Below are 25,853 nucleotides of genomic sequence, written 5' to 3' on the forward strand. Positions count from 1 at the left end.
ATAAGCCTTGAGGTCTTTTCATTTTGTGTTAAATCTTTGTACTCTCTAGATTCTCCATCTCAATTACAATTGTATTCTCTTGAAGCAGTCTTCTATTAAAAACATTTCATTATATAAGTCTAGGCTCTCCATGATGTTTTTATTTAAAAAAAAATAATGTGGAAAAGCAATTAAGATGGTAGTTAATAATTTGTGTAAAAGTACTCGGCACACATGTGAAAAGCCATTCCTGGTGTTAATTAGTAGTTTATTGAATCCAGTGATAATGCATTGGGTCAGGTTTTTTCCCCCTATGAGTTTGGGGAAAGAGAAGCACATGATACTAGTTACTGTACATGCTGTTGATTGCATATCAGAAATATATAGTTTGGGCCTTAATACTGAGTAAGCTCCATACTGTGGTTCAATAACATGAAAAATTCATGTTTGCAATAATGATCTAGAAGCTTCCACCATGTGGCACCATGGTACCAAAACATACTTTACTGTCTGTGTCCCGGAAATTGTTAATAACTGTTATTCAGCCACATGAGAAAGCCATAGTAAATCTAGAAATGTAGCCTTACAGGTAGAGGTTAAATCATGGCCTTGCCCATCGATTACCAACAACTGTATTGTTTAACCACTTGTTAAAGCCATAAGGGAGTCTGTCAATATGTATCTAGTAGTAATCTAGCCAATCAATTGAGTTGCCCTCAAGAGCTCTCCCATCTGATTAAAGGGCAACCCTGAAGTGCCAACTCCACATGCTATAACAGTGCAAAAACATGTTCCATCAAGGAGGGTATAACCATTTCTTTTATTAAATGGATGTGGTATACCTGAAAACATACCTGCTAAATATCTGTGTTTAGACTTATAGGTTACAGAACCATGACCAACATTGTTGAGAGGAACCTTTTGCAGCATTTGTCGGTTGCTGTCATAGATGCATGTTTTGTTACATTTGTGAGAATAACTGACTCCTGCTGTGGTATGGTAGCTTAAAGCTGAGAAAGAATAGAGTGTATTTAACACCACATGAAAGGTGGCAGAAAAAACCAGGAACCTGAACTAGGAAAACATTATTAGGGAATAAGCATATTACTCCTGACAGAAATGACTATGAGTCATTATGAAACAGAGAAGTCTTTGATATGCAAAATTACTTGAAGCCTAGAGATAGCATGACAAAACAAAAACAAAAACAAAAACAAAAGAAACCACATTGAAGTAAGACTGTGGTAAAAGTAAAGTTAATACTCCCTGAAGGAAGAGACTCATTGTGCTACAGACATTGCTTATCTTGCTCCTTATAATCCCCCACCAAGCTCTGCTTGGCTGTTGGTACAGTTTGTTAGTATATATAGGAGGTGGAAACCTGACTAAGGCAGCACTCAGGTGAGGCACCTTTCCTGAGCTGGAGGCCACTTCATTGTGGTGTAACTTCTCAGAGATGCAATTGTCATTGACTCAACCATGCTCCTGTAAGTGACATTCATCTGTGTTATTCTAAGTAAGCTTTTTCAGTGCATTAGTTTGTACAGATGGCTTTGTATATTATCTTTTCTTTGCTCCTAACATTGCTGTAGACTGCAGAGAACTGATGTTTTTTTTTTCATGTTTTCTTACCTAGTTTCAAGGTAAGGGAGCTGAGGATTTTATAGAATGGAATTGTTCAGTGGACCTTGAAATAAGTGGTTCTCTAAGGGAATCCTTCATCTCTGTTGATACATGACAATGCCCAAAGTCATTTGCATTGTCTTTTGTTTTTACTTGAAGATAAATGGAGAGAATGTTGTCTAACTGGCACCTGCTTTGAACCATCTTTTAATGCGTAGGTCGTCTTTCAGAACCATAAACAGGCCAATAAAAAAATGAACAAGTTGCTGAAGTTTAGGACTTGGACTTCATTAAAAACAAGATTAAATTGTCTTATTGCTCCTAATCCAAACAATGATGGCAGTTTTGATTATTTACCATTTTGGTGTATACCAAATAAAATGGCAAAAGAAAAAAAAATTGCATGTTCATGATAACACCTTAAAACTTGGGTGATATTTCAAAGAAAAATTAATTAATTGCAGACATAAGATTTATTAAATAAATGGAAAATGAATTTACATTTCCAAGACATTAAACTATGCAAAGTCTTGACTTAAGGACTCTAGCTTTTAATTCATCTCTGCTCCAAACATTTCCAAGTTCAGGAAGTTCTTCCAGAGCAGCCAAAGCTGAAGGATCACATACCCCTCAAGGTGTGAACCACAAAAATGTATCTCCCTATAGCCTTACAATGGAAAGAGCATATTACCAACTCCAGTTGTACAGGACTGAGTTGGTACAGGACCTTAGAACAGATAGTGCGTACTGTACAGGAATCTCTTATGAAAAGATCATCTCAGAATCTTTTCTCTGAATAGCAGGGATGGGCCTGTTGCTGCTGATATCAAGTCTGCTCCCTTGGGAACATGTGATCTCCACACCAGATGACCAGATGTTCAATGAAGAGCTGTATAATAAATTGATTTCCATTTCTCATCACACTCATATAGTTGCCCGAAAAATGTATAAAAATTTAGTAAGTACATCACTTATTTCAGAATTCTTCCCTAAAGTTAATATGAGAAAACTGTACTGTTTTAACCATAAAACATCACAAATCAAATTTCAACTAATATATTTTATATGTAGTAGAAAGAATCGATTATTAAAGTGTAGATGAGGGAATGTAGGATATTTCATGAAGTTGTGAAGATTTATAAAGAAGGCAATGAATGATTTCTTTTTTTTTTAGTTTTTCTTCTAATAAACCTTAAAATAAGCATTTTTGTTTTGAACTGCCACTTTGAACATTAAGCCCAGAAAAATTCTCCAGGGAGGAGCTGTGATTTCCTGGTCTTGTTTGAAGAACGACTCTGTGGGCATTATTCACACAGGGCTTTGCAGATATCTTATATGGGAGCATTGCACTGCAGTGAATAAATTGGAGAAAATAAAACTAAACTGATCTGTAACTATGCAAAGTGGGAAACATCAACAAAAATAGCTGTTCAGAAAGTTCCAAATGCTAAGAATCATTGGTTAACATTTCTATCAGGGAGTGGCTGATTACAGTAGACGTATTGGTGTAGAGAGGCATATTTACTTTCTTTCTGGTGGAGATAAATTTTTATCTTTTGGTTTTTTCAAGTGAGTCATTACAGTGAAAACAAAGAAGACAGTGCGAACTTAGGAATATGAAGCATATGTCTGCAGAATTGTAGTGACTATGCTTTTCAAATGTCATTTTCATTCATTAGTGTCTCTTTCCTTCCATCTTCTTCATTCATAATCTTGCAAATGCAGTGTTCCTAGGAATCCATTAAACTTTTATAAATTTGTCGATTGTTAATAATTAATATATATTTGAATTACTAAATAACTCAAGTAAACATAACCCTCAGTTGATTGATATAGTCACATTAAATGCTGTTTTGTGAATTCTATCCTCATTCATTGCTAAATGTTTCGTAAAAAATATATCCATATTTTTACGTTAAAATTTGATGTCATCAACACAATTGCATTACAAATTTACCATGAAGTTAGTGTGCAGCAGCTATAACTCCATTTTACTTGAGTAAAAAGTAGAAATTGGTTGTTATCTACTTAAGAGTAGCACATGAGCTTGAATCAATAGGAAAGAAGTTATTCATAAATATCCGTAAAAAGGCACTATTTGGTGGCACACAACTCAAATCTTCCAGAGTTCTGATACTTAAAACATGAAATGTTTTGGGGTTAGAGTGTTTTTTATGACTTACTTTCAAAACAATAATTTTTAGGAATCACAAAACAGCAAGGGCACTGTTAAGAAGAGAAGAGTGTGTGAGGCCAGTACATCTGATTGCATATCTAATGGAAAGAAAAAGCACATGTGCAATATTTGCTTCAATCTTTTATTTCAATTTTAATAAGGTCCTTATTTGATAAATTTGAACATCTATCAAATACATTAATAATCTGGTCATGGATGTGTTTATCCTATTCTGAAACTACAAATACTTGAATCATTTCATTCCTTCCAGGATGTAAAGTTATCCAAGGGAAGATGGTTTAAAAACAGTGGAAACAACACCTGCCGCACTGCTTCCATCCCTACTACAAAAAAAGTAGGTTTTTCTCCCTATTATTACCAAAACAACTTCAGCATTGCTCTAGGTATCTGTGCTGTGTGTGATTACTGGGACTATCAGTTACAATAATCTCAGGTCCAATAGAGTGAAGAAAGAAGGATCAGGCAGAAGAGCATCACACCACATGGTAGGTAACTTGCCCACTAAGTCAAAAGCCAGCTTACATTATAGCAGAAGCCTAAGTTTCCCATATAGAAGATCATTTTTCCAGCAACTTGCTAGTGGGATTAAAACTTTTTGTCTGAATTTGATGATATCGATGGTTGGATATATAACCAAACACATATGGAAGAAATCAAATACAGAAGTATTTATGATATAATCCTAAGGCTCTTCCTCTGTCCTTAGACTACTTAAATCACCAGTGTGCAGTTTATTTTTGAATTTTGAAACTCCCTTGGTCTTTCCATTTCATTATATTGTACAGTACTACTTGAGTCTACCTTCTATATCTTAATTGAAAATCAACTGAATAAGAGGGTTCTCTGCATATTGTAGCATGTATCTCAGGGTAACCTTTATTTTGGGGGTGTTTGTATTTCTCAAGAGCTCTAATATGTGATTGTTTTATCTCTCCTTTCTGACTCACAGACATAATCAACCTTCTGTGAATTAAAATAAACTTCTTAGATGTAGACCTCTCATATATATTATATATTCTATAAGATTTTATTACTAGCACCTATATAAAACTATTCTTATTTAAATGTGACTATAATAATGGATATTAAAGAAAAAGAGGTGGGGAAGAGAGAATTTTTATACAGAGCTACATACCTAGACACTTTCAAAAGCAGTATGTTGGCACTGATGGATACATGTATTAGACACAAAAATTTCGCTAACATGAGGTACTATTATAAAAATAATGAACTGAGGTTCAGAAAATTTACAAAGAACTTGTACCTCTTGCATGTCAAGTAAGAATGTGAAGTTGGGCTTCATCCACCCCAACTCCTTATTAGTAATCATCATGCCACAAAACTCCCACCAACCAATTTTGCCATCACCATTTAGCCTGCTCCTTTCCTTTGTATCCTGTACATATTTCCTTTCCCATGTCCATTGGATTGCCATTACTCTTTTTTTCATTGCTAGAGACATAACTAAAAGATATAACAGCAAGCAGTTGAAATCAGATATGGCTGTCAAACAAGATTCTGGCAGTGATCAAAAACTGGTCATGGCTTAACTTCATTGTGATTTCCACTGGTGATGGTATTAAAAGCAGTGCTGGGTCATTTTTTTTTTTTTTCTGCTGGACATGACAACAAGTATGTTGCTCTGCCAGAAGTATGAAGGAAGGTTTACCCAGAAAATAACTGTGTCAATGGCATGTTTTCTTCTCTATATTTATTGTTAAGCACTTTAAAATAAACATTTTACAATAGTCCAGAAATCATAATTGAGTGTTTAAATGAGCAAATAGATTCACTAGTGTGAAACAATTTGGGTGACCTTCCATTGTTGACAATGCTTTGGTCTCAGTCAGATCTTGTGATACCTGCTGAGTGAGGTCCAGCAAATCTTTGATTATCATAGACAAGGAATGCAATTAAATAGAAAAAAGTCTCACCCTAAGCTACATGTTCACATGTAGAAAATAAAACAAATTATTATCAGTATATGTCACAAGGAAAAATATTCAGACCTGAGTAGTTTTATGTTAGCAATCTATATTTCAATGGCTTAAATTTCACATTTTACAATGTATATCATGTTCCAACAAACATTTTTATTGTACTTATTACTTAAAAAAGAGGTATTGTATTTATTGTAAAGACACAATGTATCTACTCTATTTGCTTGTTCAGTGCAATGTTCAATCTGATTATTTAGACTGAAGTCCTTCTGAAAGTGGTCATCAATGTTTCAAATGCCTGGAAGCACCCACTGAAACTTCTGACACCTGCAGTATTGACTCATTTAGGGTCCTATGATGGTATGCTGGCAAGAGCTGTAGAGGTTAAGTATGGATGTGAATCAATTCTGGAGGGAGCAAAAGTTTTGCTCAACAGGGTGAGCCATCTCTTCACATTCCTTTGATCATATGTGTGAAAAAGAAATTAATTTTTAAAAACTTAATTTTCAAGAGTATCCAATATGTTCACAATTTTTCTAGCAAGGGAATCACATATAGAACCAATTACTCATAAAAGTCTTTACTGAGAATCAGACACACAAATGATCTCAATAGAAAATAGCTGCTCTTCATAGCAATTTGGGCAAAAAATTTTCTGGATAGGATGGATACATCTGCATAATGCAGAAGACCCTAAGACAGTCATGCTTGTTTCTCTTGCACCTTAACATAGTAAAGGAAATATTCATCATGTCTAAGGTTTAGGGAAAATATATAATATGGAGAATAGATTTAGTTGAAAGGCAAAAGAGATCAGGACACTCTACCACAACCTATAAAGGTATGGAGGACAGACCAAGGAAAGTACTGAGAACATGTTAAACTCCGCAAAGTTAAAGAACTACCACATTCCCTCCAATGTCCTTTGGTTAAATCCATATCTACAGTCACATAGCAACTTGCTGGTTCTCCAGTTTTGTAACCCTGCATGCACATTCCTTAATTGACTACAGCACATACATGTATGTAAGTAAGTTCACACACACACACACACACACACACACACACACACACACACACACACAAGAAAAGAATAAGGACCAATCATACCAATGAAGTACATTTAATACTTGTCCTTTTGATGTTTAGGTTCAGCCTGGATTTGAAGAAAATAACTACCCTGACTGGCCAGAACTAAAACAATTGAGGTCTTCCAATGAAGACACTCACCTTTCTGCATTTCATACACTATTCTACTGCCTATTCAAGGATATACAAAAGGTTAACCACTATCTTAAGATCTTGAGGCGCCGAGTCATCAAAAAACAGAAAATGCTAAGTATAAAGCCATGACATCTACTGCTGAGATAGTCCTTGATGAATGAACCAGACCTTCAGGGCTTTGAAAAGTTTAATCTACTAGGTTTATTTTTATAAAATAAAATATAATTCCTTAGAAATGGCAGTTTGAAAGAGAATATTTATCAATTTCTTGTGTCCATGTAATATAAAAAAGAACATAGCATTGCAATGTTACTTTGTAATTTTTAAAAATGATCAGGTTTTAGAAAGCAATCAAGATGGCTGACAAATTACTTTAGAATTACAGTAAATAAAGGCAAATAAGTTATTTTTTTAAATACTAAGATATTACTGTTAATCAGAAGAAATAAGATGGAAATGTACAGCTTTGTTTTGAAATAAAACCACTCTGAGAAAAGTTTCATGCTACAAGGACAGAAGATGTAAGTGCTGTAGCTTTACACTATCCCTAGGTAACATAATGTTTCAAACTTTCTAAAAACATGTTAGGATGCAAGTATGAAATGTATCTAGATTTCTCCAGTGAAAATCTTCAACTGTGATCTTTATAGCACCATTTTAGAAAGGTTGCATATACACTGTGGTCTATAGAACAATTAATCTGACAACACTCCATCTCGTATTCAACTTATTCAACACCCTAGCCACAACCCTCAGTTATTAATTTCAGACAACAGGGAACAAAGATTTCATCCATTCTTACAATGTTTCTGCCATTCCCTTTTTCTTCATATCAATGTCTGTGACTTTCTCAGAATTCAGCAAATAAGGAAAAATGAAAATTGGTGACAGAAGCAGATAAGTAGAGTATTACTGACTAGGGCTAAGGTTAAAAATCTTCTGAGAATCAGGTATTTCTTCTATGACACACACTAGCGTGGTACAAACAGACCTTTGGGCATACATAAAAGGGTGGTGTCTATCAAGAGGCATGCACTGTCTAAATTCCCTGTATCCTTCCCACTGTTACACCTTCTGTACCCTCCTTTTCAACCTTTGTTTCTGGTACTCTCATCCTAAGGCATGGGATTAGAGAAAATAGCTGGAAGGCTGCTTTTCATCAACTGACACGAAGTCTCATGCATTAGGCCTACTCTATCAGTGGAGCAGCAGCAGCCCTGGGTCTCCAATGATAACTTCCTCCTGTATACATTCTCTTGTATCATTATACATCCCAAGTGGAACAGAAAGTCAAATTCATTTTCATACATTTACTGTAGGAATATACATCTATTATTATTATTTCCTTTTTTTGAATTCCAAGAGTCATTTTCTCTATTGATAGTCATCTGAGGGTGTGAGTGTATCACAATGCCTTAAACTAAAACAACAACAACAAAAATACATTCTATTCATTCCATCTAGAGAAAAAACAATTGGGTCAGTGTAGCTCAGAATGTTGACTGCTTCCAAGCAACATAGGAAATGGATAATTTCATAGCCTTCTCTCTTAGAAGTCAGTGGGTTTGTCAGCCTGTCTCTTGCCTCACTTGTACGAGATTTTCAGATACTCATAGACAATAGATGCTCAGAAATGACCGAATTCACTTTTTATAATCAATGTCCAAATCCATTGCTCTTTGATTTGGGTAGCATGGCTGGTCACTGAGCTCTAGGGACCTGCCTCTATGTCCTGCTAGCTTTCTCATTCCAGAAACCCAATATTTGTTAATGTCTTTGTTTTTGGTGGGGGTTGTTGTTGTTTTGTTAGTTTGTTTGATTTTATTTTTGGAATTGCTTGGTTCACACTTTGTTTATTATATATTGAGACACTACAACTATATATAGTATATGCACATATACACAAAAAACATATGTTCTTAATTTTTGATTAATTCTTTGACAATTTTGTTCAATTTGTTGTGACCACATTTGCCTTCTTTAGCAATTCTTTTTTTTAATATTTTTATTTTATAATTAATTTAATTTGACATATCAGCCATGGATTCCCCTGTCCTCCTTCCTCCCACCCACCAGCCTTTCCCCCCAATCACCCTCCCATTCCCACCTCCTCCATGGCAAGGTTTCCCCTGGGGATTCAGCTCAGCCTGGTAGATTCAGTTGAGGCAGGTCTAGTCCCCTCCTCCCTACACCAAGGCTGAGCAAAATGTGTAAGCAAAGGTCCTGGGGTCCAAAAAGCCAGCTAGTGCACATAGGACAGGTCCCTGTCCCACTTTCTGGGGGCCTCCTAAATAGTTCAAGCTAATCAATTGTCTCACTTATCCAGAGGGCCTGATCCAGTTCCATGGGGGCCCCTCAGCTATTAGTTCATAGTTCATGTGTTTCAACTAGTTTGCCTATTTGTCCCTGTGCTTTTCCCAATCATGGTCTCAATATCTCTTGCTCATAAAATCCGTCCTCTCTCTTGCTGATTTTACTCCTGGAGTGCCACCTGGGGCTTGGCCATGGATCTCTGCATCTGCTTCCATCAATCATTGGATGAGAGTTCTATCATGACAATTAGGGTGTTTGGCCATCCAATCACCAGAGTATGTCAGTCTGGACTTTCTCTCGACCATTGCCAGTAGTCTATTGTGGAGGTATCATTGTGGATTTCTGAGGACCTCTCTAGCACTTTGCTTCTTCCTATTCCCATGGGGTCCTCACTTATCATGGTATCTCATTCCTTGTTTTCCCACTCTGTTCCTGATCCAGCTGGAACCTCCCAGTCCCCTAAGCTCTCTTTCCCCTGAGCCTTGCCCTCCATTACCACCCCCTCATGTCCAGTTTGCTCATGTAGATCTCATCCATTTCTCTGTTATTGGGCAATCCCTGTGTCTAAAATGATAGCCTACAGAATGGGAAAAGTTCGTCACCAACCCCACATCTGACAGAGGGCTGATATCCAGAATATATAAAGAACTCAATATCTTTTTTCAGGGACTTAAAGTTCTTGCCATATAGGTTCTTTACTTGCTTAGTTAGAGTTACCCCCAAAGTATTTTATATCATTTGTGGCTATTGTAAAGGGTGATGGTTCTCTGATTTCCTTCTCAGCCTGTTTGTCATTTGTATGTAGGAGGGCTACTAATTTTTTTTAGTTGATCTTGTATCCTGCTATGTTGCTGAAGGTGTTTATTAGCTGTATCAGTTCCTTGGTTGAATTTTTGGTGTCACTCATGTATACTATCATGTCATCTGCAAATAGTGAAAGCTTGACTTCTTCCTTTCCAATTTGTATCCCCTTAATCTCCTTATGTTTTCTTATTGCTCTGACTGGAACTTTAAGTCCTATATTGAATAAGTATGGGGAGAGTGGACAGCCTTGTCACGACCCCCTCGACCAGCAAGGAAGACGCAACACCAAGTTCTTCTTTCAGCAGTTTTCTCAGGAACTTTGAACAATCTTCTGACCCTGGGGTAAGCCCGCCCATGACCTAAATAGTCCCTGGGTGGCCAACCCCAGCCTGCCACGTGGGCACTGGGGATAGGTCCAGGTTCACGGAGCAAGCCAGATCCTGGGACTAAGCCAAATATGGAGTTGTTTACTCCTGAGAGCACTCACCATCTGGAAGTGGGGGCGGAAGCAGGTGCCATCTTATGGGTGAGGCTGTGCCCAGCTCTCTACACAGCCTTGCCTTGTTCCTGATTTTAGTAGAATCGCTTCGAGTTTCTCTCCATTTAATTTGATATTGGCTGTTGGCATGCATGGTATTTACTCACTCATAAGAGGATACTAGATGTAAAACAAAGGATGACTTTACTGCTACTCACAACTCCAGGGAGGCTGTCTAGAAAACAGGACCCTAAGAAAGACACAGGGATCCCCCAATGGCAGAGAAATGGATGAGATCTACATGAGCAAACTGGATGTAAGGAGAGGTAATGAAGGACAAGGATTGAGGGGAAAAGAACTTAGGGGAGTGGGAGATCCCAACCGTATCAAGAACAAGGAAAAAGAGACCATGATAAATGAAGACCCCATGGGAATAGGAAGAAGCAAAGTGCTAGAGAGGTCCCCAGGAATCCACAAAGATACCTCCACAATAGACTACTGGCAGTGGTGGTCGAGAGAAAGCCCGAACTTACCTACTCTGGTGATCCAGATGGCCAAACACCCTAACTGTCATGCTTGAACTCTCATCCAATGACTAATGGAAGCAGATGCAGAGATCCATGGCCAGGGCCCAGGTGGAGCTCCAGGAGTCCAATAGGAGAGAAAGAGGAGGGATTGTATGATTGAGAATTATCGAGATCATGATTTGAAAAAATACAGGGACAAATAGCCAAACTAGTAGAAACACATGAACTATTAACCAATAGCTGAAGAGCCCCCATGGAACTGGATCAGGCCTTCTGGATAAGTGAGATAGTTGATTAGCTTGAACTGTTTGGGAGGCACCCAGGCAGTGGGACTGAGACCTGTCCTTAGTGCATGAGCTGGCTGTTTGAAACCTGGGGCTTATGCAGGGACACTGTGCTCAGCCTGGGTGAAGGAAGGAGGGGACTGGACCTGCCTGGACTGAATCTACCAGGCTGAGCTGAATCCCCAGGAGAGTCCTTGCCTTGGAGGAGATGAGAATTGGGTGTGAGCTGGGGAAACAGTGAGGGTGGGAGGAGGGAGGACAGGGGAATCCATGGCTGATATGTAAAAATAAATTATAAAATTTAAAAAAATACAATAAAAAAGAACTCAAGAAATTAGACATCAAAATACCCAACAGTCCAATTTAAAAATAGGCTATAGTGCTAAACAGAGAATTCTCAACAGAAGAAGCTCAAATGGCTGTAAGACATTTAAGGAATTGCTCAACATCCTTAAATATCAGGGAAATGCAAATCAAACTGACTCTGAGATAACCTCTTATACCTGTCAGAATGGCTAAGATCAAAAACACTGATGACAGCTTATGTTGGAGAGGATGTCGAGCAAGGGGAACATTCCTCCACTCTTGGTGGGAATGCAAACTTGAAAAGACACTTTGGAAATCAATATGGAACTTTCTTGGAAAATTGGTAATCAGTCTTCCTCTAGACCCAGCTATAGCACTCTTGGGCATATACCCAAGGAATGCTCAATCATACCACAAGGACACATGCTTAACTATGTTCATAGCAGCATTATTTGTAATAGCCAGAACCTGGAAACAATCTAGATGCCCTTCTACTGAAGAATGGATAAATAAAATATGGTACATATATACAATGGAGTATTACTCAGCAGAGAAAAACAATGACATCATGAGGTTTGCAGGCAAATGGATGCAACTAGAAAAAACATCCTGAGTGAGGTGACCCAGACTTAGAAAGACAAACATGGTATGCACTCACTCATAAGAGGATATTAGATGTAAAGCAAAGGATAACCATACTGCAACTCTTTTTTTTTAATCAATTTTTTAAATTCATTTTACATACCAACCATAAATCTCCCTCTCTTCCCTCCTCTTGCTTCCCCCCAGCCTCTCTCCCCAACACACACATTCCCTCCTCCAAAAGCTAAGGCCTCCCATGAGGAGTCAGCAAAACCTGGTACATTTCATTAAGGTATGTCCAAGCCCCTCCCCTGCATCAAGGCTGTGCAAGGTGTCCGACCATAGGTGATGGACTCCAACAATGGTTAATTCTTCTTAGATAAATTGTCCTTTCATACCTACCCAATTTTTCTCTTGCTTTCCCCCAACACATCAAGTGCAGCTTGTGTTGTTTGTACATTAGTGGATATGTGACCCTCCACTGGAATGTGGTGAACTTTCCAGGCACAACACTCTTAAAGAATGTTTCTTCTCCTTTTCTCAAGAATTATCTATTGACAATAGCTCTTCAGCTAGGATTGGACATGTTGTCCAACTTATGTATCCATGTTATTATTTGGTTTGGGTTACTCTTGCAGGAAGTGTATATATGCTTTCATAACTATTGTGAATTCATATGTACAATCACCCTGATGTTCCCAAAGGTCATAGTTTTTTTTTTTTATTTCCATTCAACACTTCAGGCTTTTACAGTCCCCTCCTCCATGCAATGATCTCTGAGCTATATACATTCTCTTATATGTGTGCTCACATATCTATGGAAGCTTCTACAGTCCTGTGTCAGCTTCCATACAACTTTTTGGGAGGTATTTCAGGTTATTTATCCCTCTCCCTGTTCCTTCTTCTACCCTCTCTCCTTTGCTTGACTCCATTACAACCCTTCTGTTTCATTACACCCCCCATTAATCTTTTATTTCACTGCTTACTATACCAGATTTTTGTGTCAGTGCTGTGGATCAAACTTTGATCCTCAAGCCCATAGGCTAAGAACTTTACTGACAGAGATATTTCCCCATATAGAAATCCTAAGATCCTGAATGCACATTCCTTTCTCATGTACTCCTTTTCTTCTCCTGAAACTTTCATCCATGTTACAAGGATTCTTTAACCTTGTGTACACAGCATCAGTGGCAGTACAGATATGGATAACTTCAGGTTTCTCTAAGTGAAAGTTCAAGACATTTAAGGTGGGAAGTTATTTGTTGTGTTCTTTTTTTTTTCATTTATTACTAAAACCAAAACAAATAGACATCAATTGGCATCCATTTATAGAAATGCATTGTAGGAGACTAGTGTACCAGCCTAACCCCTCACAGTCACAGCAGGGTTTCCCTGAATCTTTTCTTGCCACTATGACTGCCAAACTGTTCAGAACAGAACAGAATTTTTTTTCACCAGGTCAGTTTATTAACATGTTTATTATTTGTGAATGTCTGTCAGCTTCTTTTATCTTTCAGTATTCTGGAAACCTATACACTATATTTTTTATTTTAAAATAAGTAAGTATCCAGCATGTATTACTGTAACTTCCTAGATAGTCCTGAAAGAAATTTGGTCCATATCTGGAGTGAAAATGGCAATAAATGAGAGTAAAAATCTATGGAGTATAAGTTACAGAGAATGTATTCCAACAGTGAATTTAAGATGTGTAAGCCACAGAGGAGTAAGTGGTAATATGCTTTGCTTGATAATGACATTCAATCTCAACTCTCAATTATTCAAACAAGATAAATGTTGAGAAGAAACATAAATGTTGTATAGTGTATCCAAGATGAATGGAGAAAAGATCCTTATGAAGAATCTAACAATTACTTACCAACCAGGAGTCCATCTACGTTCTACTATGTCTATGGTATCACTCCTTGTAAGAGTGTATTTGAAGCAATTGTCTTACCATAGCAAATAACAACAGTAATGTAAAAACACAAACAAGCCCCATAGTAAAAGCTGATTGATACACCCTAAATGAATAATAAGATAAGGGAAAAATCATCTTCTATGTGTTTTCACAGAAAATATCAGAGATACATAAACATGCAAACTGCTACACTAAAGTCATTAAAATAGACGATGTTAAATGAAATATAATCTGGGTGGTGGTGGAATATGCCTTTAATCCCAGGATTCAGGGAGGCAGAAGCTAGAGGATCTCTGTGAGTTTAAGGCCAAACTTGTCTACAGAGTGAGTTCCAGGACAGCCAGAGCTACACAGAGAAATCTTGTCTCAAAAAAAAAAAAAAAAAACAAACTAACAAACTAACTATCAAACAAAATATAAATGAATAAATTGAATCTAACAAAAGATAAATGGAAATGGAAAGCTGAGTTTCAAATTCTGATAGTTTTAAGATACGGTTCTGAAGGTACAAAGGTAAAACAGAATGGCAGTATATCTAACTATCTATCAATATTTTAGAATACCTTACAATATAGACCTATCATACATCTTTAAAAAACCTGATACATTCATATATAGGCATTTTTAAGGAACTGGTAAATAATCAATGGTCTTTAAATTGAAACTTGGTGTTTCTGGTAGTTTTATAATATGCACATTATTGTGCGGTTAATATGGGCACACAACAGTGAGGTATGTTTTACATTGCAGATGACTAGTTTAATCTCTGTCCCCTCATTTATGTATCAAAACCATATGGACTCATTTTAAATGAGTCTACTGTACCAAAAATTATGATTGAAACAACTGGTATGTATCTGTTTAAATGTGTATGTATGTATGTATGTATGTATGTATAATTAGTTGAGTAAATACATATGTGCATATATACACATTTATACAAATTATATATTTATACTATATATAATATAGTATATAATATATATTAGTTAATTCTATTTAGTGTTGGTCATATATTTATATATTTACATCTGGCAACTTGGGATTAGATAATTTATCAGCATACCCATCCATGGGGATTTATTCTGCCTCTCTCAGCAGCCATTGACTGCCTTTAACTCTTCATCTAGGGATGGAGCCTTGAAAGGTTTTCTCCATCCATGTTGGAAACGTTAACTGAGGTCATTTTGCATATGTCATTTAGACAGCCATATGTTGACATTTCATGTCAACATGAGTATCCTATCCCTGCCATATATAGAAGATGTGACTTTGAAGCAAGCATCCTGTTGCTCTGGCCCTCTAACCTTTCATCTCCCTTATTGGTGACATCCACTGACCCTGAGGTGTTTTGCTTGGTTTCGTTGCCAATCCTTTAATTTTTTTCTTTATAGTTCTTCCAGATGAATCCCCAAATCAGTTAACCATGTAGAAATTAGCATTATATCATTGAAAGTTTATAAACAAAGGTCAGTTTCAAGATAGTGTACATTGTAATAGGATTCAGTACCTTTGGGAAAAGTATAATAATAATAAGAATAAGAATAAGAATAATGATGATGATGATGATGATGTTTTATTCAAAGGGAAATATTGATTTGCATGACCTGGATGGGACACATTAATCCATTCAATGGTTATAATCTATCATCATACTGCATGAGCCTCGGTTTCTTCATCCTGGCATGTGGAAATGGTCTGGTGATCTAACTAGGTAGAAGCAACTAAGGTGGTGCTTAGCCTGATAAGAAGACAAAAGCACCAGGGCTCATTCTATTCTGCTAGATTCACTGCCTCTCCAGCAAACAGGTATTGGAAGTTTCTACATCAGATTGCAGGCTAACAGACATTTTTTTTAAAATTATAAATGTGTGATAAAACAGCCAGGGATAACTGAGTAATCTATCAGGCTCCCATATATCACAATAAAAAAATAATTTAAAAGGCTACCATCAGGAAAAATTCCCCAAATATTATATGAAGCATACATCTCTATAGTTCACTCATCTTCAATGTATATACAATAAGAGAGGCATTGATAATGGAATCTGATACAGGTATAATTCTCCAAGATTCATACTGGCTTGTTATCAACACAAATATCGTACCATTTTGATTCCAATGGTCATTGTTTTCCATTTCTCACACCATCTTGATTGACTTTCTTTACATTTTTTATATTTAAAATATAATTATATCATTCCTCTTCTCTCTCTTCTCTAAAATCCCTCCCATGTTAGACAATCCATTTCTCTCCTAAATTCAGGGTTTTTTGTTATTTAATGATGTATATGTACTGCATTTACACATGCATATAGATGGGTCAATATAGAAATATAACCTGTTGAATTTATTCAGTGTTTTGAGGCTGACAACTTGGCACTAGAAAAGCAGTCATAGAGTTCACCTTTTTAAAAATTTATTATATTTGTGCTTTAATTTTACACAACAGCCATGGGTCCCCCTGTCCTCCCCTCTCCTGCCCCTATCTCCACCTTCCCCCCAGCCTCTCCCTTCCATTCCTATCTCCTCCAAGGCCAAGACTCCCCTGGGGATTCATTTAAACCTGGTGGATTCAGTACAGGCAGGTCCAGTCCCCTCCTTCCAGGCTGTGTAAGCCCAAGGTTGTTCATGTAGATCTCATTCATTTCTCTGTCACTGGGAGATCCCTGTTTCTTTCCTAGGGTACCATTTTCTAGGTAGCCTCCCTGGAGTTGTGTAGCAGTCTAGTCATCTTTGTTTTACAACTAATATCCACCTATGAGTGAGTACATACCATGTTTGTCCTTCTGAGTCTGGGATACCTCACTCAGGATGATTTTTTTCTACATCCATCCATTTGCCTGCAAACCTCATGATGTCATTGTTTTTCTCTGCTGAGTAGTACTCCATTGTGTATATGTACCATATTTTCTTTATCCATTCTTCAGTTGAAGGGCATCTAGGTTGTTTCCAGGTTCTGGCTATTACAAATAATGCTGATATGAACATAACTGAGCAAATGCCCTTGTGGTATGATTGAGCATTCCTTGGGTACATGCCCAAAAGTGCTATAGCTGGGTCTTGGGGAAGATGGATTCCCAATTTTCTAAGGAAGCACCATATTGATTTCCAAAGTGGCTGTACAAGCTTGCATTCCTACCAGCAGTGGAGGAGAGTTCCCCTTGCTCCACATTTTCTCCAGCATAAGCTGTCTTCTGTGTTTTTGATCTTAGCCATTCTGACAGGTGTAAGGTGGTATCTCAGAATCATTTTGATTTCCATTTCTGGATAATTAGGGATGTTGAGCATTTCCTTAAATGTCTTTCAGCCATTTGAATGTCCTCTGTTCAGAATTCTCTGTTTAGTTCTATAGCCCATTTCTTAATTGGACTTTTGGGCATTTTGATGTCTAATTTCTTGAGTTCTTTATATATTCCGGATATCAGCCCTCTGTCAGATATGGGGTTGGTGAAGACCTTTTCCCATTCTGTAGGCCGTTGCTTTGTCTTGTTGACCATGTCCTTTGCTCTACAAAAGCTTCTCAGTTTCATCAGGTCCCATTGATTGATTGTTTCTCTCATTGTCTGTGCTACTAATGTTATATTTAGAAAGTGATCTCCGGTGCCAATGCATTGAAGACTACTTGCTACTTTCTCTTCTATCAGTTTCAGAGTAACTGGATTTATGTTGAGGTCTTTGATCCACTTGGACTTAAGTTTTGTGCATGGTGACAGATATGGATCTCTTTGCGGCCTTCTACATGTTGACATCTAGTTATGCCAGCACCATTTGTTGAAGATTCTTTCTTTTTTCCATTGCACATTTTTGGCATCTTTGTCAAAAATTACATGTTCATAGGTGTGCGGGTTAATGTCAGGGTCTTCAATTTGATTCCATTTGTCCATATGTTGATTTTTATGCCAGTACCAAGCTGTTTTTATTAAGCTAGCTCTATAGTAGAGCTTGAGGCCAGGGATTGTGATGCCTCCAGAGGTTGTTTTATTTTACAGGATTCTTTGGCTATCCTGGGTTTTTTATTTTTCTATATGAAGTTGAGTATTATTCTTTCCAGTTCTGTGCAGAATTGTGTTGGTCATTTGATGGGAATTGCATTGAATCTGTAGATTGCTTTTGGTAAAATCACCATTTTTACAATGTTAATCCTGCATATCCATGAGTTCATCTTTAAATAAGACAAATTTTCCTTCTTCCTAGAGTTGTTAATCACTCATAGCTCTTAATCTAGAAATGAATTCTATGAGACCTTTCCAATTTACATTGGGATGTCAAATATTGTTGGAATTGGTCATGTCTTGTTTAGGCAGCCATGATGTTCAGATTTTAGGAGTGTAAGATTCTTGTAATAGCTAAAAGACATAAATCCACAGTAGACTTTACAGTCCGGTGGATCTTACAATTTCATTATTTTTTTTTTTCTGGAGCTGAGGACTGAAACCTTACATTCTTATCACCCCCTCTACGGTTATGTTTCCTGAGCCTTGCTTATAAGATTTGTGTTGTAGACATACACCCCGGGGCCATTTGTTCTCTACATTTGACTATGTGTGCCTTTCTGTAATTAATCCCCCTCTACAAAAATAGTTTTTTTGATGAATATTGAGATATATACTTATATCTGAAAATGTGAAATTAAAAAATACAAATAAGAGAGAACATGGAGAGTTAATGTCTGAGGCTGGATTATTTCATTCAATATAATATATACTATTTTAATATAAATACTTCTGAGATTGTCATAAAGCGATTAATACAAACCGAGGTTAATACTTAGAAAGTGTAATAAGGCCTTTCCTAATTAAGAAATTAAAATCAGTATTTTTTTTACAAATAAGACCAATAGGCTATACTGTTGGTAAAGTGTTTGCCTGAGTTTGATACCAAGAACTGAAGTAAAGATGCCTGCCATATGACATGCATTAGACACTTCACCAAAGAGACAGGCACTGCAAGATCCCTTGGTCAGTGGCAGGAAGGTTTAGCCTAATTGGCAAGATTTCCAAATGAGGTTAAGAACATTACAAGAATGATGCCAAGGCTACTTTCTAAGTTCTATAACTCTGCAGACATACCCCCAAACACACATGGAGCTGGGGAGAGAGAGGAAGAGAAATATCCTAGACCATGTCAAAATTAAAGGACTCCCCCTCATTTTTACCCATTTATCCAGTATTCACTTATATAAAAGTAGCATCCTTATTTTCATATCAGAACACCAGGAAAAACTTATCAGAAACTAGGAATTCCCTGTCTTCCAATCCTAGGAAATTTGACTATGAGTTTTCTTGGTGGTTGGTTTAGACCAAAATTGTTCATTGACAGGAGGATCCATAAACCCATAATATAAATTTCTCTGGTTTGTACACAAAGAATAAAAGTGTTGGCAAAAACAAATGGGCTTGCTTCTTTACCTTCCTTCTGAGCTAGGAGAGAAAGAAAAAGTATAAATTTCTCCTTCCACCCATGCCTAAGGCCATCCTGTAATTCAGAAAAATTTGTAGGACATAGTCTAGACCATATCTAAGTTTGACAATGAGTCAGATTCTTCAGTCCTTTCCCTAGTCTTTAAGATTATGAACTTAAAGTCTGTTCTCTATAGTGGATACATTTTGTAGGATATAAAAAACTCACACATCCTGGATTTGCAGAGTTCTTTCATTTGATAGGTAGAAAATGGAAGCAACTTGTCTCTCATAGAGACAAGTTGGTCCAACTGCCTCATTAACCCAATAAAATTTGTCATAAGAAAGATGACATACTGCTAGCTACAGGGTTCATAATATACTTCCCCCACTAGAACTCAGCCACAGGTTGTGGTTATAGTGAGGCTTTTGCTGATCTGAGTGTTAAAGCACTCAAATGGTATGAAAAGCAGATAAGACTGGCTAATATGGGAGGCTATTGGAAGGAAAATTGTACAATATTTGTTTGGAAATCAAGCAGTTCCTAGTAGTGGACAATTATTCCTGAATCAGATTACAGTTTGAACTTCTTCCATTGATGAAAGTTTATAGAAGGGGAATGAGCTATATAGACATTGATAATATAGACCATATTTTGGAAAATTTGTTTGGGGTGTAATGTAAGGCAGTTTTGTGTTACTTTTGGGAAATAGGAGTATGATGGGGTAAATTGTTGACTCCTCCATGGGCCCTTTGAGCAAGTAGTTTTGGTCTATAACAATCTGTAGTCACTAGACTTGTATAGTACCTGTCAAAATCCATAAGGCTCTTGAAGAAGCAGCCAGTACAGCATGACAAAATAAGCTCAGGCTCAAGTTGGCTCCTTTATGGTCTATGCACAACCGCAACTGATTTGATCTACTCAGACTGTTAGCACCATGCAAGATGCAAGAGTAAGAAAATTGAAGCTCAGGAAGCATGATGGTAGATTATTTACATCTAAATGGAGTAAGGTCCACTATCCATATTGAGATAATAAAGTAGTTGTCTGAATCTTGATAAGTCTTGTGAATTTTTATTATTGTATTAACCTACGTTTACTTCTTTTGCATTCTCACTGTTTCTCAATAATAATGATAGTTTTCTTTCTAAGGAAGATGGTCAGCACCTGTAAACTTTTCAAGATATAATATCATCTTTTACAATGCATATTGATTTAGTAAATCATCTTGAAGAACAAGAGATAATATTTATTAATAGTGAAGTAGTTGAGGAATTTATATAAGGGTGTGCAGCATACATGAGGAAATATAAGTGTAGTAGTTATAGGTTTCTTCAATAAAATCCCTGTGCTAGGGTCAGTCTTCCCTAGTGAGTATTGGCAAAGTGAGGCATATGACATTTGTAATCTGTACACACTTTTAGTTTCATACCAGAACCAAATGGTTAAACCTGATTGTTGAAGAAATTTTATACTTTAGTTAAACAAAATTAAAACAATCCTGGCTATATTGTGATCCTAAAGCTCCCACATATAGAAAATACTTCAGCCTACCAAAGGATGGCAAGTTGTTTCAGGAGAAATGTCCATGATTGTTAGTACTCAATCACATGGTAAAACAATCAGCAACTCTGGCAATGTGTCCACTAATAAAAATTAAGCAAATATTTATGGTAGTAACAAACAATGTCCTGATTTATATTTAAAGCTGACAATTTATATTGCTGCCATAAGGTCCAGCCTTCAGCATCTCAGGGATTAAGGGGGATCCACTGAGTCAGTGAACTAATCACTCAACTTGACTTTTTTATCTGAGGGAATAAAACTTAATTCTCTGTGTCAGGTGAGGGTGGCAAAACTTAACTCTCTGGGGCCAGTGAAAAGGGGAAACATACACACACACCTGAGGTGCTGATGAATGGCAAGCCTTCTGCAGGTCAGAGAAACTGAAGAGGAGATGAAGAGCAGGTGAACTACTAGACAGATAAAACAGACACACTCAGGCTTTTCTGAGGGCCAAAGCTTAGTTCTTCAATTTATTATTATTTTTTGCTGCTTGTTCTCCTCTGTTCTTTTTCAGTTCTGTGCTTTGACTCTCATGTTTGCCTCCTGTCTATTCTTAATGTTTCCCTTACAGGTTATAAACCCCAGCAAAGGGAGGAGGACAGGGGAACCCATGGCTGATGTGTAAAATTAAAACACAAATATAATAAATTTTAAAAAGGAAAAAAAAATAAACCCCAGAAAAATCTCTCAAGCAGTATAAAAATTACAATGTGGTTACATTCTATTTTTTAATTGAATGATTGCAATGAATATAAGTAAAAAATAGCATGTTTTTCATATCCTTTACATGATTAAACATTTTACATATTACAGGTGAAAAACAAATTGTTCCAAGAACCTACATACATTCAGGCCCAAGCAACGTGTCATAGACTAACAGAGTGTAAACAAGAAAGCCTGTTTTTTCAACCAGTTTTTTTGCTGGCAGGCTGCATTTTGTGGTTACATAGAAAGGATCAGTTACTTTCTTATTTATCTCAAAAAGTAATCTTAAAAGCAATCTTAAAAGAATCACAATTCTAAACTTTTATATGTGAAAAAGTCAGCTCTAATTTAAATCCTCAGAGTACAGACCCACTCATCAACAGTTGTTTGTTTTTGTTTTTGTTTTTTTTCCTAATGTTAGAAAGCTGAGGCAAGAAATGGGTTCAAGGAATTAATCATCACCCTTGTTCACCAACCCATCCTAGCAAGAAAGGTTCATTGGCCAGCAATAGCCAGGTTGCAATTATTCCTGTTCCCTGACCTCAATGAGTCCCTTGTTCAACTATAAAATGTATGTCTTTATAAACTTAAAATTTTTCCCAAGATTTTCTACTTTAAAACCATTAACAAAAACATCTTAACTTAACCTTAAATCATTTTTAAAGGCTTTGTTTTAGCTATGATACACACCAAAAACAATGAACACATCTCCCAACTATAAGATTAAAAGAAATTGAACTATTTTAGCTTCTGGGACTCAACTGTTTCTTTTTTCTCCTTTTTTATTTATTATATTTGTGTTTTAATTTTACGTATCAGTCATGGGTTCCCCTGTCCTCCCCTCCTGCCCCCCACACTCACCATCCCCCCATCCCCTCCCTTCCATTCCGATCTCATCCAGGGCCAAGACTCCCCTGGGGATTCAATTTAACCTGGTGGATTCAGTACAGGCAGGTACAGTCCCCTCCTTCTAGGCTGAGCAAAGTGTCCCTGTGTAAGCCCAAGGTTCCAAACAGCCAGCTCATACACTAAGGACAGGTCCGGGACCTACTGCCTGGGTGCCTCCCAAACAGTTCAAGCTATTCAAATGTCTCACTTATCCAGAGGGCCTGAACCAGTTGGGGGCTCTACAGCTTTTGGTTCACAATTCATGTGTTTCCATTAGTTTGGCTATTTGTCCCTGTGCTTTTCCAATCTTGGTCTCAACAATTCACACTCTTACAATCTCTCCTCTTTCTCGACAATTGGACTCCTGGAGCTCCACCTGGGGCCTGGCTGAGGATCTCTGCATCCACTTCAATCAGTTATTGGATGAGAGTTGCAGCATGACCTTTAGGGTGTTTAGCCATCTGATCACCAGACTAGGCCAGATAAGGCTTTCTCACGACCATTGCCAGTAGTCTACAGTGGATGTATCATTGTGGATTTCTGGGGACCTCTCTAGCACTTTGCTTCTTCCTGTTCTCATGTGGTCTTCATTTATCATGGTCTGTTATTCCTTGTTCTCCCTTTCTGTTCTTGATCCAGCTGGGATCTCCTGCTCCCCTAAGCTTTCTTTCCCTCGAACTTTGCCCTTCATTACTCTTACTGTTGTCCATGTAGATCACATCCATTTCTCTGTCATTGGGAGATCCCTGTGTCTTTCTTAGGGTCCCATTTTCTAGGTAGCCTCCCTGGAGTTGTGTAGCAGTCCAGTCATCTTTGTTTTACATCTAATATCCTACTATGAGTGAGTACATACCATGTTTATCCTTCTGAGTCTGGGATACCTCACTCAGGATGATTTTTTCTACATCCATCCATTTGCCTGCAAACCTCATGATGTCATTGTTTTTCTCTGCTGAGTAGTACTCCATTGTGTATATGTACCATATTTTCTTTATCCATTCTTCAGTTGAAGGGCATCTAGGTTGTTTCCAGGTTCTGGCTATTACAAATAATGCTGCTATGAACATAGTTAAGCATGTATCCTTGTGGTATGATTGAGCATTCCTTGGGTATATGCCCAAGAGTGCTACAGCTGGGTCTTGGGGGAGATTGATTCCCAATTTTTTAAGGAAGTGCCATATTGATTTCCAAAGTGGCTGTACAAGCTTGCATTCCCACCAGTAGTGGAAGAGAGTTCCCTTGCTCCACATCCTCTCCAGCATAAGCTGTCTTCTGTGTTTTTTATCTTAGCCACACTGACAGGTGTAAGATAGTATCTCAAAAGTTGTTTTGATTTGCATTTCCTGGATAATTAGGGATGTTGAGCAATTCTTTAAATGTCTTTCAGCCATTTGAGCTTCCTCTGTTGAGAATTCTCTGTTTAGTTCTATAGCCCATTTCTTAATTGGACTGTTGGGCATTTTGATGTCTAATTTCTTGAGTTCTTTATATATTCTGGACATCAGCCCTCTGTCAGATGTGGGGTTAGTGAAGACCTTTTCCCATTCTGTAGGCTGTCACTTTGTCTTGTTGATCATGTCTTTTGCTCTACAAAAGCTTCTCAGTTTCAATAGGTCCCAATGATTGATTATTTCTCTCAGTATCTGTGCTACTGATATTATATTTAGAAAGTGCTCTCCTGTGCCAATGCATTCAAGACTACTTCCTACTTTCTCTTCTATCAGGTTCAGAGTAACTAGATTTATGTTGAGGTCTTTGATCCACTTTGACTTAACTGTTTTTCTTTATCATTAACCAAAGCTACAGTCTATACAGCTCCTCAAGAGAAACTCAAGAGTTCTAGCTGTGCAACACTTCCTTGTTCTTATTTCCTACCCTCTGCTTTATCAGGGGTGAGGGCAACACTATATCCTGTCTTTATCTATATTAATTTTCCATTTAAGTCAACCTCTGGAATAGATTATGATATTTATTAAGAAACCTTCAATCATGAAATTTTTAAGCTACCACTATTGTTGCATAAAATCATTGCTTCAGTTAAACAGTACAGCTTAAGGTAAAATCATCTGCAAAAAAATCCACAGATAAAAATGCCCAGTAGAATTAAATATTTCTATGAGATAATTACACTATATTAAAGGCAGTGTGGATCACCTCACAGCCATTTACACCATACCAGATGCCAAATAAAAATAGCAGCAGCAAAAATGCAAAGAAGACACAGCAGTAGCAAGAGACATTCTGGAGCTGAAGTCCTCGGGGCCTTGCCTATCTGAGATTCACCCATCAGTACCTTGCGTTAGGATGGACCAATCCCCTGAAGTCAAGTACCACTTGATGCCTTTCTGACACGGCTACTGGAAAATTCAGGTATAAATCCATGTGTGATATGTAATATAGGGAAAAATCAATGCCTGAGATGGTCATAGGCTCCATCAAGGAAGCTACAATCAGATTGTTGCTAAATAGATGAAACTGGCCTGTAAAAACACCTTGTAAACTTTTAAGTTTAAGCCTATAGTTTCCTGGATCTTTCACATCATTTGTGATGAGTTGTTTTACAATGATTCATAGTTACTGACAGAAAATCATGTTTGGTTAAACTGCAGAGAATGAATGACTGTTCCTGTGATATGATGATCCAAAAGCCAGATGAGAATTGACTGTGTGTATTACCACCTGAAACACTCAGGGAACATTGTAGAAGATATGACAGAACATATATGACATCATGAACTAGAGACAAGTTATTAGGAAGTACTCATATTTTTCCTTCTATCCATGACTGTGAGTCATCCTGAATGGAGAAGACTTTAGTAATTTGCAAAGTAGCCTCAGCCCTAGATATATTATTGCAAAATGCAGAATAACATACAAAGAGATAGCAATGTGGTAAAAGTCAAGAGTATGTTAATGCTCCCTTAACAGGACAAAGGACTGCTTCAATCTGTCCCAGTTCTTCTTCTGATTGTGTACAGTTATTCATGTGTGTATGATATATGTATATTGTAATGCATATTTGTACATATTTAAATACATTATTCAGACACACACTTACTATATCTGAGGTGGAAACTTGACTGAAGATAGTATCTGGGTAAGCATTGTCTTGAATT

The 25,853-nt window shown here is 37.2% G+C and overlaps 1 protein-coding gene across 1 annotated transcript; it reads left to right on the forward strand.

Moving 5' to 3' along the window:
* Nucleotides 1–1,435: 1,435 nt before the first annotated feature.
* Nucleotides 1,436–7,092, forward strand: LOC118584644 (prolactin-3C1-like). Its single transcript, XM_036188905.1, has 5 exons — nt 1,436–1,466; nt 2,406–2,560; nt 4,050–4,133; nt 5,997–6,176; nt 6,889–7,092. The coding sequence occupies exons 1-5, from the start codon at nt 1,436–1,438 to the stop codon at nt 7,090–7,092; spliced, it is 654 nt and encodes a 217-aa protein (XP_036044798.1).
* The last annotated feature ends 18,761 nt before the right edge of the window (nt 7,093–25,853 follow it).

The sequence above is a fragment of the Onychomys torridus genome, chromosome 5, assembly GCF_903995425.1.
Source record: "Onychomys torridus chromosome 5, mOncTor1.1, whole genome shotgun sequence".
Classification (NCBI taxonomy): Eukaryota; Metazoa; Chordata; class Mammalia; order Rodentia; family Cricetidae; genus Onychomys; species Onychomys torridus.